Raw genomic sequence first — 18,469 nt, 5'->3', positions numbered from 1 at the left:
ACTCTCCAACATTGCAGGGCACTCAGATATTGCGTTTGGTCTAGGACAAATTATTCTAAATGTGGTTATTAGGTGCCATGACCCCAGAGGGTGTAAATCTGCTGTCAGCTGATGGTACCTCTCAGAGAGCCAACAGAAACAGTGACAGAAATCTACCAGCGGCATTATTAGTAAGAATAACATTATACTATCTGTCAAAAGTACTCTCCATGCGCAAGACTAAAATCTTCATGGATAAGTTGTATGAATGGAAAAGGCTGAGAAGGAGCATGTTAGTTGAAGGCAACAGGCAACGGGGCAAATATTCCTTTTGCTAGTTTCTTTATGAAAAACCTAACTGCAAATGATAATTATACTCCTACTCTGTGGTATGGGTTCAATAACTCAGTCCGTCAGGTTGTAATCTCCAAGTTAAATGTATGCAATATCAGGACCTCCATCTTTTGTTCTTCAGAGCAGGTCTGGGGGCACTCTTCAGGTGACTGCCTAAGTCGCTCCTTTGTCTGTCAAACTGTCCATCACTACTCCCCTACTACTACAGCAGCATTTTCAGAGTCTCAGTTTATAGTCCTCTGAGTCCAATCCTTCTTTCACTTCCTTTTCCATGTGAAGGTACATTGAAAAAAAAAAGGGGGTGAAAATGTCTATGAATCTTTTTCAGTATGGAAAAGACCAAAATAGTTAATTTTGATGGAATCAAAAGTTTTCACACTGACAATGTCAGAAATATTTCATCACCAGAAAATGAAGATTTTAAGGTTTTGATTTTGCTGTTTTTTTCTTTTAGTTCACTGATTTAAAAAAAAAAATAAAATATGAGCTCTGATTTAACCATGAGTATACATTTTCTTAATTTTTCAGAACTGGGAACATCTGGGTTCAAAAAAAGAAAAATCTCAGATTGCTCAAATATTAAGGAATCACATTTTGAATTAGATTTGGAAGTAAGTTTATTTTTCTTAGAGAAACAGGATCATTGAGGTTGGAAGGGATCTCTAGAGGTCTAGTCCAACCCCCTGCTCAGGCAGGGTCAACTGCAGGCTGTCTTCCAGGACTGTGTCCAGTTGGATTTTTAATATCTCCAATGATGGAGACACCAAAACCCCTCTGGGCAACCTCTTCCACTGTTAGATGACCCTCATAGTAAAAAAGTTTTTTCCGACCTTTAAATGGAATTTCTTGTACTTCAGTTTGTACCTCTTGTCCTGTCACTGGACACCACTGGAAAGTCTGTCCCTGCTTTATTCAACCCCCTCCCATCAGGTATTTATACATACAGATATGTGTATCAGTACACCCCTGAGCCTTCTCTCCTCCAGGCTGAGGAATCCCAGCTCTCAGCTTCTGCTCATAAGACAGATGCTTCAGTCCATTAGTCACATTTGTGGCACTTTGCAGGACCCACTCCAGTATGCCCATGTCCCTCTTGTCCTCAGAAGCACAGCACTGGACACAGCACTCCAGATGGGGTCTTACCAGTGCTAGAGGGGAAAACCCAGTACTCTTCTCTACAGTTTTCAGATCCGATTCCCACTGAAATGACTGAAGAGTTGACTGTGCAAGAACAGAGATTATCACCCTGGAAGTGTCAGCTTCTATTCTGTCTCCTATCTGTGGTCCCGTGTACATAAATTAATTACATATAAATAAATCAAATTATGAATAATGGCTGCCAAGCATTAGGTCAGAGAGCACTTTTTGAAAATGCCCTGGAAGCATATGTATAAGCTAAAGTATATTACCTAGAACTAATCAGTGATAAAGCAACAATAATTGAAAACCAGCAAAAGAATATTTTCTGCTGTTCACCACAGCTGAATCAACACAGTGTACAAACAGACCAATACTGATAATAGGTTATTTCTATACAGCTTTCAAGAGGCCAGGCAAGTGAACCCCATAAATCTGATGTGTTTCCTGATTCTGTCTATGCCCTTTGTATGTTCATAACCCCACAACCTATGTCTCATCCCCTGGTTGTCAGCTGCTGTGATTCAGTGCAGTGTGCTCACAGCGCACCGGGCCACTCTGAACATAGCCCCTATACCTGACTCCTAACCACAACTTGTTAGTGACATGAAGATAGATGAGCTGAGTGAGGCTGGGGTGCTGCATAAAATATAGCGGGATTTGTGTTTCTTATTCTCCTGTTTCTACTACCTCTACCCTTGAAGTGTCCTCAGGACCTTGAAGAAGGCAGTCATAAATTTTGTAAATTAGCTAATTTTTACACAAGCGTCTCCTGATCTTTGTTGCTCTTTTTCTATCCCTGGAGTTTCTCCTCCTGAAATTGTCTCCTGAAAGACCTTTATTATCCCTTACTCACTTGATAAAATATAGAGTGGAACATCCATCTGCCCACTTCCATGGGCCTCCATAGTTCCCATGTCACCACATACTTTCCATGGTCAGGGAGTGTCCTATGTCTATGACCTTCAGTAACTCCTATTTAGATCTCCTGAGCTTCTTGGCTACTAGAAAAAGAAAGAAATGTGAGGGCTAAGGGTCAAGATCATTCTCTACTTCTAAAAATGCAGAAGGCAAGTTGGAGATGGGGTTGGAGAGATATAGCCAAGCCCAGGCACCATGACATCCTCCTTTGCTCAGACAAGAGGTGAAGTGGGAGCAAAGGCTGGTAGCTGTAGCTCTTGCCAGATTGCAACATCCCCCTGTAGCAGTGCACATTTTAATACATCCCCAAACCCTCCTTAGTCAGCAACAGCAACTGGAGAAAGGGCAATGCAGACACTGTTTGAAAAAGGATTTTGGGGTGGAAGGATGGGGATGTGCACTCTGAAACAGCTAGTACTCATTCCTTCAGGTACAGGCAAAATGCACTATATCCTCTTGCAGGTCTTTGCTTACACTGCCTTCCGTTGCTATTTGTGTCAACAACATATAAATGTCATTAAAACTAATCACATTAAAGCTTGTCTGTGGCGGCCATGACACGTGGCTGCTAGCTTTGCAGTTTTATCAGAGCGCATGGTCTCTGCTGCTCCACGCTAGTCACCAGGGAAGCAGCAAGGCAGGAAGCCAGACATCACCATTGACAGGGCAGAGACAATAGCATATGTGCTCAATAGATTAAAACCGATCCTCGTGCTGCCCCGTGACCAGATGGATCTTGTGAGCCACATGCTTCTTATCTTACATATTGTGAGATACTTAATATCTATGAGGCAAAGAGAGGAAATGTGCAGGTTTGGACACCTGCATAACTGTTTTGACAAGATAGACTATGGTTTTCACAAAATAAAATTTTCTTAAATGGTATTAAACTGCTTCTTATGTAATTTTCTTAAGTAACTTGTAACTTTCTTAAGCAGTAACAAACAAAGAAATACTCTTAAAACTTTGTAGTCCATAGAGGGTTGAGTGATTTGTACCAGAAAATAGTACTTTGTACCAGAAAATAGTACTTTATTTTTATTATGCATACAAGGAAAATATAACCTGACAGCCTGTGTGTCTTTGTCATTGAGTCCAAGTGCACATGAAAGCAACGGGCTTGAAACTGGACTAGCAAACTCAGGCTTCTGTATAATTTTTTTATGTTAACTTCTCCCTTATTTTTACATAAAAAAATAAAAATCAGAATATTCTTGGACTACTTTAAATTTGTTGTCATTGCCAAACTTAGGCAGTGAAGTTGTTCTAATAGGGTAGCAGTCTGAGGGCACATCCAAATGGCCAGGAATGTGTAAGCTTATGCCATCCTCACATGAGTGAGGGATCTAAACCAGAGCTGACATCCCTCAGGATGGGGTTAGCATCACCATTATCACAGACTGCACCTGCCCTCCTACATCCCCTCTCTTACTCTGTACATGGCAGTACCTTACCCCACACTGTGAATTCCTGTCCCTGTACCAGGCACCTCATTTCTACACAGGACCAAGATGAGTGTCTCACTGCCTCTGTTCAGGATGTGCCCCTCAACTCCTGTGCACATTTTTAGTTTGGTCTCTGTACCTCATCTACCTAGAATAAAAGATACGAGTTTAAGGTTTTATGTACTTTGGAAATGAGAACAGAAACAGACGTTCTGGCAATGGGTCAGATTGAATAAAAAAGGTAGTATCATACCCACAACTTTATTATATCTCTCTGACTATTATTTAATATTTATAAATTATGACAGGTTTTCAAACAAAACTAAGTTCAAACCATCTTCTCTTGGCAAAACATATTATTTTTGTGCTTTAATTGAATTGTTTTATGTAACCATATCCCTTAAGCGTTCATAAACATTAACAACATTATAATTTTAATGGTAAGTACTAGGTAATAGATGCAAGGCAAAAGACACTATTGGATGTAATAGAATCATCCAGGTCCTGGCTGATGAATACCCAGAATTTAAAAACTGTGTCTGCACCACAGACGATTTCTGTAGCATCACAACTTTGCTTGGGAAACACTGCAGTATTGATAAAGGTAATCAACCGTAAAGATTTCATTATGAAGAACAAAAAGAAATATAAATTTCATAACCCTTGATTTAACTGGATTCAAGTTTCTTTGCATATTTCTCAAATCTGGTAATTCCTCCAAAAATGTAGTTTTGTCTTTTCTATGATATTCACACACCAATATGTGTATGAAAACAATGCCATATGTGCTTTAAAATAAAAGGAAAAAAAAAAATAGAAGGCATGTGAGAAACTCAAATGTTTTTTAAAGCTCTTGCTCAATCCAGTGAAAAGCAAGAGTGAAAATAAGATGTGTGTTGAGGGCTACTTGTTGCACAAGGAGGCTTGAGTGCCACTGGATCTATGTTACGTACAGAGAGCAACATCCAGCCACCTTGTGAATGGGAGTGTGGGTGAATGGGGATGTACAGCTCTGCAGTTGTGTCACACTGTTTTACAGCAACATCTTCACTACATCTAGGAGAGGCTACTGGAGGTGGGAAACGCTGTTACTGCCTTCATAAAGCTGTACTGAATATATAAAGTGCGTCCTTTTTAAAAATCCATTGTAATCGATGGGCCCAGCTCCTTTAAATTTATTTTTTATTATTCTGAGAACTGTTTTCCCTTCAAAACACCTATTTCTATAATTGAGAATTACTTGGTACATTAAATGCTTGCAGTTTCTGATCCAGTGTCTCCTGGAGTAATGATTAGCAAAGCTGACATAAGAAAGGTAAAATCAGCCAGTGAATGAGAGTCTGGAAAGTGAGCCCCAAAGTATTGGCATTGATCCATCACTCCCTGTTGGCATCAATCAGTGTACATCATATAATAGTAGAATATATGGCTTTATTACAGATGAAATAATATCCTGACCTGTTACTCCTTGCCCCAAACAAGAAGAGTGGGTATCTAAAACTTGATGTTGATGTCATTGGAACAGTTGCTTTTGCTTCTAGCAAAATGAAGTAATTTTATATTTTTTGCTGATTGAGATTACATTTCTCACCAGTATAGCAAAAAGTTCGGATGGAGTATTGGTTTTACCTACAGATGATAGCTTATGGTGTTGATAGATTCTTTAAGGATTAATTCTCCCTGTCTAACTTAAATTACTATTTTAGGTAATACATAAACTGTCTTCTGGAACTGCTATACTCTCTTAACAAATTATACATTGAATTAAGATGATAATCTATTATATGTCCAAATTGTGGTTAAAATTATGCGAGATTAATTCCTTTATGCAGTAATTTTAGTGAGGGTTTCTCGTATTACTGTTTGCAGCTGAATTGTTAAAGTAGACTGTATTATACAGCTACCAGCACATGGTAAGCATGAGGTAAGCATGCAAGACTGAAATTATTATGTATTTACATACAGCTCAGAATTAAACTATGGCTGTTTCATTCATTTTATTGCATTAAGACAATTATCCTTTTTCTGAGTTTGTTTTGAGCTGACCAGTGATGACGCTCCATCTTCCATTTGATGTATATCTCTGTTTGTACCTGTATATTCTGTTTGTACAGAATATTTGGAAACAGCCTCAAGAGCAGATACTCGACTGAGTTTTAGGCAGCGCAGAAACCCCAAAGACCAAAGACACCCAGAAGAATTAGAGAACGACTGCAGTGTTTCAAAACAACGCTGTCAAGAGGACCCTTACTGCTTTTTAGCATATAAGAGCTTCCAGCGAGCATGCAAGGTGGATGGAGCAAAATGCAGGCTCCCGATGGTCAACCAGGAGTGTTTATCAGCCTGGAAAGAACTGATGAAAACAGTGCTGGGAGAGTGCAAGTGCTCAGAGCCACTTCAGATGAGATGCGTTAAAATATGGAAGGGAATATTTAACAACCCTTGTTTACAATACTCTCAAGAGAGCCAAGTTTCAGCAGCTAGTGAAAATTATGATGATGACGATGGTGATGATGATGACAATGGTGATGATGATGACGATCAAGATGATGTTGATGATGAGAAAAATCAGGACACTGATACAGGTTAGTGGTATTGCAGCAGTCTGATTGCTTTCATACATAACAGCAGTGTGCACAAGTCTGGAAAAAAAGTTTTCTTAATCATCTGCAGTTTAACAGTGGAAACAGGATAGTTTTAAGAGGCTTATTTAGATGCAAATGAATAATGTGATAGCACAATTGTAGCCTAAGTGCAAATACTATTGTCCTTCAATGTGTTAATTTGATACAACCTGATCCAAATCAGTCCTTTTAAGTATCACACTAAAACTAGAAACAATATAAGACCAATAACAATAATTTTCTAATAGCAAGAATTGTCTGCCTGCCTTGACTTCAGATCATGGCAAATAGTTCGTTGAGCTTGAAAACTCGGTGCACTGACGAACACATTAAGGCCTCTGGCCTTTATTCACAAGAAATCTGACTTTATACTGCACTGAGCAGCTCTAAAAACTCTTCTTGAGCTCACAGGATCTGTAATTACATAGAGAATGTTATCAGCAGCCATTGATAAACTCTGCTTTCACCCCAAAACTTATGAATATATGTAACAGTGATTTTGGAGTTTGTTAACAAGCTGACAGGTACTATTTTGTCAAGCTAATTTGTTTTATTCTTGTTTATTTTTACTACTGGCACTATGCCAGCAACACAGCCAATACTTTAAAAACTAAGCTAAGACATGATTTATCACTTATGCCTGTATCCATATCTTTTTTTTTTTTTCTAGATAATATTAGTACAGAAACAAAATTACAATGGAACTTATCTGCCCTCTCCAAACAAGGTAACTCTGAATTTACTTATGAATTCTAATAACTGGTTTTAGCTCTGTTTGCAGATAGGGTACAACGTATCTCAAGATTAAATGAATACCTTCCATTCAAATTACTGACGAGTCAATAGATCCAACATATTTTCAGTTAAGCTATCGGGTAGATAAGAATCCAAAAATAGCAGGTAACAATCCCGATCCTGTTAAATTTACAAAGGCAAATCTTATCCCATAAACATTTTAGGGTGAGAAATATCTAGACCTTTTTGGAAGGTTTATAGCATAGGCTACAAAAACCTAAACTGGCTTTAGAATCACAGAAATGCCATTTATACTCTCTGCTATATTACTTATTACGTAGCTTAGCATAAGACTGCATGCTGGTGATTTCAGCAGTTTCAGGTATCCACTAGCCACTAGCTTCCAGAAACTGTCACATACCAGAAGAAACTTCCATGTTGACATTTTTCACTTTCTTCTCCTTATTTATCTGGCAGGGGCAGAAACTTGCAGAGCTGGACCAGAGTGTTGGGGAGTCAAACTTCTTTTTAATGGGACTGTTGCAGGCAGAATGACTACCAATCATCACTTGAGAAACATTTTCTTGTGATTTCATTTTAAAAACTGTTATTCTTTTTAGCATACACAGCGAACAGAACCTGTTTGGATGTGAACAAGGAGTGTGTTGAAGATGAAGTATGTAACAAACAGTTGTCCCTGTACCTTAAGGTTTGCTCCGTAAATAAGAAATGCAACATGGAAGAATGTCAAGCAGCCATAAGGTTCTTCTATCAAAACATGCCTTTTGAAGTTGCCCAAATGATGACATTTTGTGATTGTATCCAGCCTGATGAATCCTGCCACAGAGCCAAAGAACTTCTCCACGGCAAGCCCTGTGCAGTTACTGCAGTTCCACCCCCATCATGTCTGAATGTAATCCACATGTGTGAAGAGAATGAATTGTGCAGGTAAGTAGAAGAAAGATTTTGCCTACTAATGTGCCTGTGAATAAGGATTTTTATATATATGCCATATATCTCATCTCTAGCAAACTTTTCTTCTGCACTGTATCTACTATATATTATCGCTTTTGTTTGACATCTTCACAGATGTCTGCATCAACTGTGGTAATTCCACAAGTAATTCCACAAATAAACTGAAAAGGTTAACTCTCAACAAGGTCTGGAATCTAGTGTGGGCTTTGCTTATGCCTCTTTCATGACTCTTAATGCTATTTCTACTGGACAAACTATGCCACTGAGTATTTTCATTACCACTTTCTTCAGATAACACCTGCCAGTCTGCACTTTTGCCCTCTAGCAGTTTGCACAAATTGTGCAGCAGATCAGACGAAGTTTGTTTGGTTAAAGTAATTACCTCTTCCGCCTCAGAGTCTGACCCTTTGTACCCAAAGGCTATACAACCACGCGTTCAGAAAACTCTCGTCTTATTCTTTTCATCTCAGGCATACTGATATTTGGAAAAAAAAAAAGCCCTAAAACATGCACAGACCACCAAACTCATCAAGAATAACACAGTTTTCAGATTTGAGTTTATTTTAGGAAATACACAACAGGATTAGCCCATATTCATATTTCTACTTATTTGCCACCATTTGTGCATGGTCAACTGGCTCACTTTGGTTTTCAGTGTATCACGAGTTCCCTTATGGATTACACCTGAATTTTACCTGAAAGCTGTGCTCAAATTAACCTTCAACAAACCAGAAGGCCAAGAGATGCTTTCAGTTCCGTGCAGGCTATTCAGATTGACGTCGGTGGGAATTGCCCCTTTTTATGTCAAGAAGAATTGGTCTACAAATGTTTGTCTGTGCATGTGCATGTGTACACATGTAATATCATAATGGAGACTTGCTGAATTACCCATTATTTTGGGAACATTAATGTTTCCTGGCACTGACAATAAGTGGATATAATTAGCAAAATTAGTCTGTGAATTATGGCTAGCCATCCATATCTATAAATCAGGAGGTGAATAAAAATAATTCCATTAGCACAGAGGTGGCATCTGCTTTGAAACCTTTGCTTGTGTAACGAGAAGATTTACAATAATGTCCTAGTTGGTATTGTAACAGTCCATGTTTTTCCATGTGACTTGCTTGTTACAGCTACACAATATCAAGTATCAGCAGTAACTTAATAGCCTAATTTTATGAGTAAGGAAATAATGTTTTAATATATTAATACACAATATACAACAGTTTACTTTTACCATCCCCTAACATTTAATGTAAGTGGTAAATTGGTTTCTAATTAATATCTGCAGATTTCTTAGTTAAATTTTAATAGATGTTTTCTATTGTCATACATAGTGTATTAAAGGCCTATTTTATTCTATCTTAAGAGCAAATAAACTGAAATAATTTGAGGTTATTGAGCCAGGAAACAAGTTAATTCTTCTGTAACATACCTTCACTTTCAATTAATCTTTACGGTCAACTGAGTTACTTCTAATTTTTCCTGAGCCTTGGACATTTTGCATTTCATTAGCATTCGGGGGGAGGAGGTGTTGGCATTGGATGTAGATTATTTTATGTAGAATAAATTGAATATTCATTCTTCCTTCACACTGGCCAACAAACTGATCCACTAGAACACCTCCTGTTTTGGTTTCATTATGATGACTGGTCTAATTCCTCTATCCACATTTCTTCTCTGAGGATTTGAGACTTGGTATTCATACTGATTTCTGCTGGACCCTGGGAAAATCTCTGCAGTTGCTGATTAGAAGTGGAGTTGCTTTTTCTCAAAAACTTTTTTGGTAAAACCAAGTTTTTCCTCAAATTACAATTTTGCAGATTTCACTCAAACCAATTAGGTGCAAATCAGAGCAGAATTTAGGACAGCTGTCACAGAATATTATGATTTCTAAGGCTTAAGTGGTACCTGGGAAATACACTCTCTTTTCATTCTGATCCTTAAATGTCTTTTTGTAAAATCACAAAGTTTTGAAACTGTCATTGTATATTTCTTTCTTTTTTCCACCAGGAAAAAATACACAACTTTTCGGTCCAAGTGTTGGAGACATGTGACAAAAAAATGCTACGATGATGGAGCTTGTCTTGAAACCTTAATCAAGGGTGACATGCCCTGTTCTGCAAACGCTGATTGCAAAGCAGCCTACATTAGCAACTGGGGCACAATGCTGCGCGTGGAGTGTACGTGTCAGAATTTACCACCTGCTGAGCAATCTTTGTGCAAGCTCTTCCATCACATACTTCACAGTAAATCCTGCTTCAGTGAGTTACGTGAGTAACACATAGTACTTTAAAGAATAATTAGTTTTATAGAGTATTCAAATGCTGACTTACACCAAATCTTTACTATATCTTTGCTACCACTGATTTCAGCAAGATTTGTATCTTTGATTTTTTTAATCAAATTCAAAATGTTTCTCTGGTTTGGGGAAATATTTTATATTAGTAGTAAATCAATAAGATCAACTACATGTCGCATTACATGAATTTGCTGGAATAACAACAAAAGAATAATTTCTGGGATATATAATATTATGCAGATTAGAAAATTCCCGAAGCCTTCCTGTCATTGCCTTAATGTTGTACTTTGGTACAGTATTTTTACAAATAATATCATAGAATCAAAGAATGGTTTGGATTAGAAGGGACCTTAAAGATCATCTAGTTCCAACTCCCCTGCCATGGGCAGGGTCACCTTCCACTAGACCAGGTTGCTCAAAGCCCCGTCCAACCTGGCCTTGAACACTGCCAGGGAGGGGGCAGCCACCACTTCTCTGGGCAATCCGTTCCAGTGCCTCACCACCCTCATGTTGAAGAATTTCTTCCTTATATCTAATCTAAATCTACCTTCTTTCAGTTTAAAACCGCTACCCCTCATCCTATCACTACACTCCCTGATATAGAGTCCCTCCCCATCTTTCCTGTAGGCCCCCTTTAAGTACTGGAAGGCCTCTATAATGTCTCCCCGGAGCCTTCTCTTCTCCAGGCTGAAAACTCCAACTCTCTCAGCCTGTCCTCATAGGGGAGGTGCTCCAGCTCCCCTGATTATCTTCAGAGGCCTCCTCTGGATCTGCTCCAACAGGTCCATGTCCTTCTTATGCTGGGGGCCCCAGAGCTGGACACAGTACTCCAGGTGGGGTCTCATGAGAGTGGAGTAGAGGGGGAGAATCACCTCCTTCGACCTGCTGGCCACACTTCTCTTGATGCAGCCCAGGATATGGTTGGCTTTCTGGGCTGCAAGAGCACATTGTTGGGTCACATTGAGCTTCATCAACCAACACCCCCAAGTCCTTCTCTGTAGGGCTGCTCTCAATCCACTCATCACCCAGCTTGTATTTGTCCTTGGGATTGTCCTGACCCATGCGCAGGACCTTGCACTTGACCTCTGGATGGCATCCAGAGTGTCAACAGCACCACACAGCTTGGTGTCATCGACAAACTTGCTGAGGGTGCACTCAATCCCACTGTCCATGTTGCCAACAAAGATGCTAAACAATGCTGTAATGATACATTATGTAATATGATACATTATGTTGTTTTTTCTTTCTTTTCTTCTTGGAGTCTAAATATTAGTATAGCTTACATGCATTCTGCAACAGATTTCACTCCACAGCAAATAATTTGAGTGATTTAAATGGGACCTCTTAAAGAAAAGCTGCTGTGAATGGAGGCTTCAGGATTTAGCCTTCAGTAAAAACAGTGGGATTAGCTCAGATGAAATATATGTACTTTCTCAGAACCAGTAAAGCATAGTCCTTGCAAAGTCTTTGTTTAAGAGAGAATTGTTAGTGCAATGAATGGCAATATGGGAGCAAATATTAATGTTTTAGTCTGGATCTGGAGTGTGTCTTCAAAGCAAATCCCCTGTTTTTCCCCATTTATTGTGCTGTGGGTCACATCACAGGGTGGTTCCTGGACTCCTGCAGCCTAACCGAACCTGAATGTTCATCTGCTGCCTCTGCATCACTCCAGCTATATCCAGACATCTGGTCCATGGACCAGATTAAAGACCAAAGTACCCTCTTCTCAAATCTCTACTCTATCACACCAGCTATTTTGCTACATAAATCCTCTCAGGATACACTACTTGCTAGTGCATATACACTATGCTAGTCGTCTTCTATACATAATTATATATATTCACAACCTAGCTTGGGAGAGGTGACTATTTAAAGATTTCAATGAAAAGCAATGACTATTTCATCGTTCCATCTGATGGACTGTCTTCTAAAAACATGTTTTAATTGCATGTATGCATTTCATTGAATGAATTAGCTAATTAGTTTTAGCAGCCAAAATGTTGCCACTGATAAAAGTGTAATTTTTTTCTTGTTACTCAAAGTCTACTCAGAAATTAAAATCAAGTTGCTGAAACACTGCCCTTAAGCTTAGTTAATCACTACTAAAATTCAGACTCTGAGAAAAGTTTAAAAATCATTTGCCAACTCCCCTGGAAAAGTGATACCATAACACTGTTAGATTTGAGACAGCACTGGTGATGTTTTGCTGATGAGCATTATTTGTTTGTTTGCTTTATGGCTGCATCTAATGGTCCAAATGAGTGATCACATCTTTGTGTTAGTTATTCTTTACCTATAAAGCACAAAGATGACGCTCATGTCATAATAATTAAATAATGCTCATCAGCTTTTGCCATTCCCTGAAGCAGTCTCAGGATAAAATGTTTTTCGTGATGGAAACTTCCCTAACCTAATTGGGATTGAAGAACAGAAGCTTGCTTGCTCCTGTGGTGAAACGAATTCCTGTTGTTAAACAAGAACAGTTTGGGGATCCAGGGCCTTCAGCTGAGTAAAGGATTGGCACCTACTCTACAGAACATCTGCAGTCTTGTGAATCTTGCTTTTGTTTTTTCTAGATGTCTAATTGTAATGCAGCTAAACTGAAGAGAGAGATGATTATGAGTTTGATTGTAAGGTGCTGTGCTAAATGCCATCATCTTCATGGCAGTTCAGAGATGTGGAGTTAATGCTCTGTTGCAGACCTCATCCAACCCCTTCTGCTAACATATTCATCTGGCCTGAGTGTGAACTTCGGATAACTTTCACTGTTACAGTGGTGATGACTGTTAAGACTGAAGTCTTTCTGAACAGGCAGATACCCAGGGCTAGCAAAAGGAATCTTTGCCTCTAGAACTGGTGTGAACAGATCTGCAAGTGGTGTCTACACCATCACACCTTCCTACTCTTGTATGGCACTGCCTTGTTACAAATGTTTTCTCTAGGGGCTGCACTTACAGGATTAAAGCTCGCTGTGGACTCAGCAAAAGGCAAGAACTGTGAGTTCTCTCTGTGACTGCTATATGAGACAGAAGCACAGCATGGATCAGTGCCAATGTAGGATCAGTGTCACAACAGGAATGAGCAAGTATGCCAGTGACAGAAAATAAAAACTTAAGTTTCCAAAATATTTTAACTCTGGGTTGTACTTTTGGATTTCACAGAAACACTACGTTACAAGGAGATTTAGTCCATTGCTATTTAGATGACATTCCAGGCTGCAAACTTGAGTCTTGTCATATTGTTTTCATTCCTCTAGGGAATAAAAATTTCTCATCTTACAGTTCATGTGAGTGATCGTGCATATTCTTGCACGGTTTAGCCTCTTGTTTTGTAAACTGTTCTACTTAGGTAGATCTTCTATTTGAAATTTCAACAGAAGATATACATTTTCAGATACATTAATGATATGCCCACAAAGAGGACAGGCCTTTCTGAAAGAGCTGAGGTCTAGCAGCTCATTTGGAGAATAAGCTTTGCCTTTTGGAAATTATTTCAAACTGCTACCGATTTCTCATCACTTCTATATTGGTCAGGTGGGCCTTTTGGTGGGCCTATTTCTAAAATTGTTTCTGTGAAAAGAGAATTTAAGCTGTTTTGAGGCAGAGAGTATCTTTAAAATACACTCATCACCTGTAAGACAAACATCAGGGGACGTATAACTGAGATGTCAAAGGAAGAATTTTCATTCACTTTGTTCATTGAATATCAGTAAACAATATTTTTAAATAGCTGCCTTTATAAATTCTGTGACTCTTGTCAAAACACCAAACAGTAATATTCACTTAAGTTATTATTTTTAAGTAATATTTTGAATGAATATTATCTTTCCAATATTCAGGTCAAATTTCCATTAAGAAGAAAGGTTTTCATTGGGTAAATACAAAAATACCAGGAGAAAAGCTTTCCAGAGCACAGCTCCATTCTTCTTCAATTAATGGTGAGTTTCAGCAAATCACTCCATGATTTTAATAGAAGTATTATTGAGATTTCCCTTGTGTATGATAGGAAAGACTAAAGGTTGGGTCCCTTTGGTGGGTTCAGGCAAGTGTGCTCTACCTGTTGCTCCCCCATTCAACAGAATGTGGAAAAATCTCTCTACCTGTTTGGCTTAATTTATATAACCACAAAATAAAGATAATGAGACTGAACCAATTTCTCTGATAAGTAGTTTTGAAATAGGTGTCTCACAATCACTATATTATAATTGGGGAAAATTAAGTTATTAAGTTTACCAGAGCCTGACTCTCTGTACAGTCATTAAAGAGTAGTAGTCATAATGTATAATACAAATTATAATCTTTGATGTCACAGATACTTCTCTCCTATCTCTCTTGACTTTTTGTGCCATAGCAGTTACAACAACAAAATTAGGAAGCCACAGTAAGTGGTCTGGTTACACTCCATCAGACTTTACCTTCTCATGCAACAGAAGGGCATGCAATTGCGGATCATGATATCCCATGGGTTGAAGAGCTGCATCTGGTTTTATTTCCATGCATTTACAGTAGCAATTAAGTGACATAAAGTTAAAGGATATTCAATTAATACACAAATTTTCTCATGGTTGAAATAATATTAGTTTTATATTTCCTTTCGAATGACCCAATTACAGAGTGAGAACACTAAAGAGCTTAATGCACAAATACCGACTCTAATGAGAATGACCTGTTCTACCTCGCATGGGGCAGACTGCAATACTCCAGACATTACTATGAATTAGTTCCCAGAACTTTTCCTACTGAACACTTTTAACAGTGAAAAGATAATTTAAGCTCTTCATGCAGTACAAAATGAAGGGGTTTCTATCATCTCCATCCTTCAACTATTGCTGAAGTAGGCAACCTGGAAAATATAAAAATAGATTAATGGGAATAGGATTGATAAAACCTGTATGTGAATAATCAAGCATTCAGTTGTAATTTTAGCGTTAAAATTACTTACCTAAGAATCATGCGTGTCATCTAAGTGCTCTGAGTAGCCAGAGAAAAAAAGTCAGGGACCCTCAGAGGAAGATTAATCCCACCTTTTCAGACTGTCTTTCCTGTATCCTGGAAGTGTTGGCTTCTCTTTGCCAACTACAGGCAGAGCCTGAATCTCTAACTGGAACAAGACTCTAGTGGTTAAATAATGCAAGTTGTAATGCAAGAAATCCTACTTTAAGTGAGAAAACTTAAAATGAGAGATATTTCACCCCTGTGACTAGTTCTAACTGCAGACCTTTCCCTCAGAGATTCAGATAAATGTTTGCAAAAATGCAGCCTGCACCCAGTTAATTTTGTTCCCACTGAAGTCTGCATAATTTCCAAAAACCTGTCCTTGAACTCTTAACAGAATTTTGGATAGCCTTAGAAAAATAAAAAGAATGCTGACCAGCCTAAACCATACAATAAAATATTCCTTCTATTGGAGCTGTCATGTACACTAGCTGGGAACTCTCTAAGCTATAAATGTCTCATAGGGAGCCAGGTCAAGGAAAAGAATCTGATTCAGGATATCTACCTGATGATAAAAACCATATTGCAAATTGTTTCATAAATCCCACTGCCAAAAATCTAACCCAGTATCCTAGATTCATATGCTAGTAAATGTGCATTACTCAGGCTGCAAAGGGAGTTATCGTCTTTACAAAATATTTATCTTTACTGAAATCAAATCCCAAGAAGAATCCCAGGGCGCAGAGGCAAAACAGTTATGTTGTCAAATACGGCCTTTTGTGTGTGTGAAGATATCTGAAGATATTTGCTTCTTGGCTATTTTCTGCTTGGAAAGCAGAAGATAGAATTTGCCATTGTCCCTACATCAAAATCTCAGAAGAATCCTTTACTTAGGTTGTCATTGAAAGATACAAGGATGTCTTTCACCAGTCCAAACTAACGACTGTCTACAGATGAACATACTCAGAAGAAACTCAGTATTTCTTCAATTGTTTCTTCATTTTATAATTTAAAAAACCCACTTACTGTTCAAAAAACGGTAAGATTTCTCCATTCTATTCAATAGCATTGCAAATCATGCCATTGGGTAAGATTGTTTTAATAAAAAAAGTCTTTCATAATAAATAATAAATCTAAACATATATACATATATTCATATATATTTGCAAATAAATATAAACCTGTTCAGCTGGAAGAATAGTATTCCAGCTTTTGGTGTGATAACAGGATTGTTTAAAAATCTTGACTGGATTTACACTCATTGACATACCCATACAGGCCAACCCAGTCGTCTGTGAGCTGATACAACCCGGTTAACAAGATGTGATGTGGGCAGAGTCCTAACCATATAGAAGTTAATGAGACTTTTGCTGTAAACTTAGATGGGGCCAGAATTTTATGTCATTTTGGAAACAACATCAAAAAGTGATAAAGCAAACAAAAATTCTCCAGACTTGAAAAAAGTTATTATTGCCTACCTAGCTATGCACTTTGAGCCTGGTTTTGACTTTATCTTATGCAAATTATCTCCATGATTTTACAGATCCACATAATTTAAAAGATTGCTTCCCACACTTTAATTTGAAAAATTATTTGTGTGTGAAGATAAGCATTTACTTTCATCAGCATAGAGCTTTGGAGCTAAAGTATTTTTTGGCTAGAAGAGAAAGGTAGAAATACAGAACTCTTATCCTGTTCTTGTGAGATACAATAAAATTGGGCTTGACCCAAAACTGTTGACATTAATCTCATTTGTCTTAAATTGTAAAGTTATCACATATTTCCTACTGAGGAGTTTTGCCAGTAATTAGCAGGGTTTATCTATAATTATACCAGGTGCTGTGGGAACTGAGATTAGTTCAGCTCCAGCAACTTTAATTTGTAAAGTATGAAACATTGTCAATCTGACTGTTTTATAAATGTAGAAGAAAGCCTGTGACAAGTAGCCAAGAAACCTCTGAGCACCAGCCGGAATTAATCTGTCCAATGAATATTCACAGCCATTTCACTAGATATACATAAGCAGGTGGATTTACACAAGAGTGTAATCCCACTAATTGTTCCAGCTGCTGAGCCCACAGCTATCCTCTACCGAACATCATCACTGGAAATGTCCGTGTGTCTGTATAGACAGCTCCAGATAGTGCTTCAGTGGTACCTGCAGCCACAGTCGTTGTGTCCCTGAGGTTTGCAGCCCAGCCTAGGAATGGCAAGACATGCATCAAGCAGCCGCGGTGGCCCTGCTACAGACCTGTCCCGAGGTGAGAGGGTCCACAAGCTTCTCGTGACTACAGGCCACCTCCATGGGACACAGCAGCCCTCCCAGTGCCTCGCAGCCTTGCAATCCCTTGTAATGTAAATTGCAATTCCCCTGCAATAGAAATGACTGCTCCCCATTTGTGTTGACTCACTGTCTGCAGGACCAAGCTGGAAACATCTCGTACTTTAGCCACCTCCTATTATAAACCTTTAGACACTGCATGTTCCTTTCGTTCTCCATGGTACATGCAATGTATTTGTACCCATCTAGTCAGAGAGCCCAAATCAGGTTTGCCTTCTGTACATCAGTCAGTTGAAAAGAAGTACTGAAATAGGGACAGCGGTTTCTTAGAAGAGTAATGACATAGGCATGTTATGTACACTACATTTTTTACCATTTCTCTAAGAACAGGAAAATATTCTAACTTCTAATCATACTTCTAATGCTTGTAATTGATCTGTCTGCTCTACAGTGAACTGTGAATGGGCACAGAGGATGAGAGCTAAGGTTGTTTACTGATCCATAACTTACAAACGTGTCTAATTTCAGTCAGTGTTTTTATTGTTTGTTTAGGGCACTGGTTTTTAAGCCTTAACTCGTTATTTAGTTCATGTTCAGAGGATCAATATTATGTATACAGAGATCAAAATGGGATAATACAACTTGTTATGACATACAGGAATTTAAATGTGGGTTCTGGTAGTTTTCCCAGATGAGATTTGAGATGAACAGAGCCAAAATTTCATATCTGTATTTCTTAACTTCTCTAGCACTATTTCACATTTCAAGAATGGATTGGATAT

The 18,469-nt window shown here is 38.4% G+C and overlaps 2 protein-coding genes across 3 annotated transcripts in view; one reads left to right on the top strand and one right to left on the bottom strand.

Moving 5' to 3' along the window:
- Positions 1 to 18,469, top strand: part of GFRAL (GDNF family receptor alpha like) — a 28,468-nt gene that overhangs the window by 6,203 nt on the left and 3,796 nt on the right. The window contains exons 3-8 of the mRNA XM_074819873.1: positions 4,282 to 4,440; positions 5,951 to 6,421; positions 7,131 to 7,187; positions 7,816 to 8,143; positions 10,184 to 10,443; positions 14,311 to 14,409. Of these exons, the coding sequence (XP_074675974.1) occupies positions 4,282 to 4,440; positions 5,951 to 6,421; positions 7,131 to 7,187; positions 7,816 to 8,143; positions 10,184 to 10,443; positions 14,311 to 14,409 (1,374 nt within the window). The remainder of the gene's footprint in view (positions 1 to 4,281; positions 4,441 to 5,950; positions 6,422 to 7,130; positions 7,188 to 7,815; positions 8,144 to 10,183; positions 10,444 to 14,310; positions 14,410 to 18,469) is intronic.
- Positions 14,938 to 18,469, bottom strand: part of HMGCLL1 (3-hydroxy-3-methylglutaryl-CoA lyase like 1) — a 98,457-nt gene continuing 94,925 nt past the window's right edge. For both annotated transcript variants that reach the window (XM_074819877.1, XM_074819878.1), the window contains one exon: positions 14,938 to 15,314. In XM_074819877.1, coding sequence (XP_074675978.1) covers positions 15,291 to 15,314 — 24 coding nt within the window. In that variant the 3' untranslated portion in view covers positions 14,938 to 15,290. The remainder of the gene's footprint in view (positions 15,315 to 18,469) is intronic.

This window comes from Strix aluco, chromosome 3, assembly GCF_031877795.1.
Source record: "Strix aluco isolate bStrAlu1 chromosome 3, bStrAlu1.hap1, whole genome shotgun sequence".
NCBI lineage: Eukaryota > Metazoa > Chordata > Aves > Strigiformes > Strigidae > Strix > Strix aluco.
This window is presented reverse-complemented; position numbering and strand designations above follow the sequence as displayed.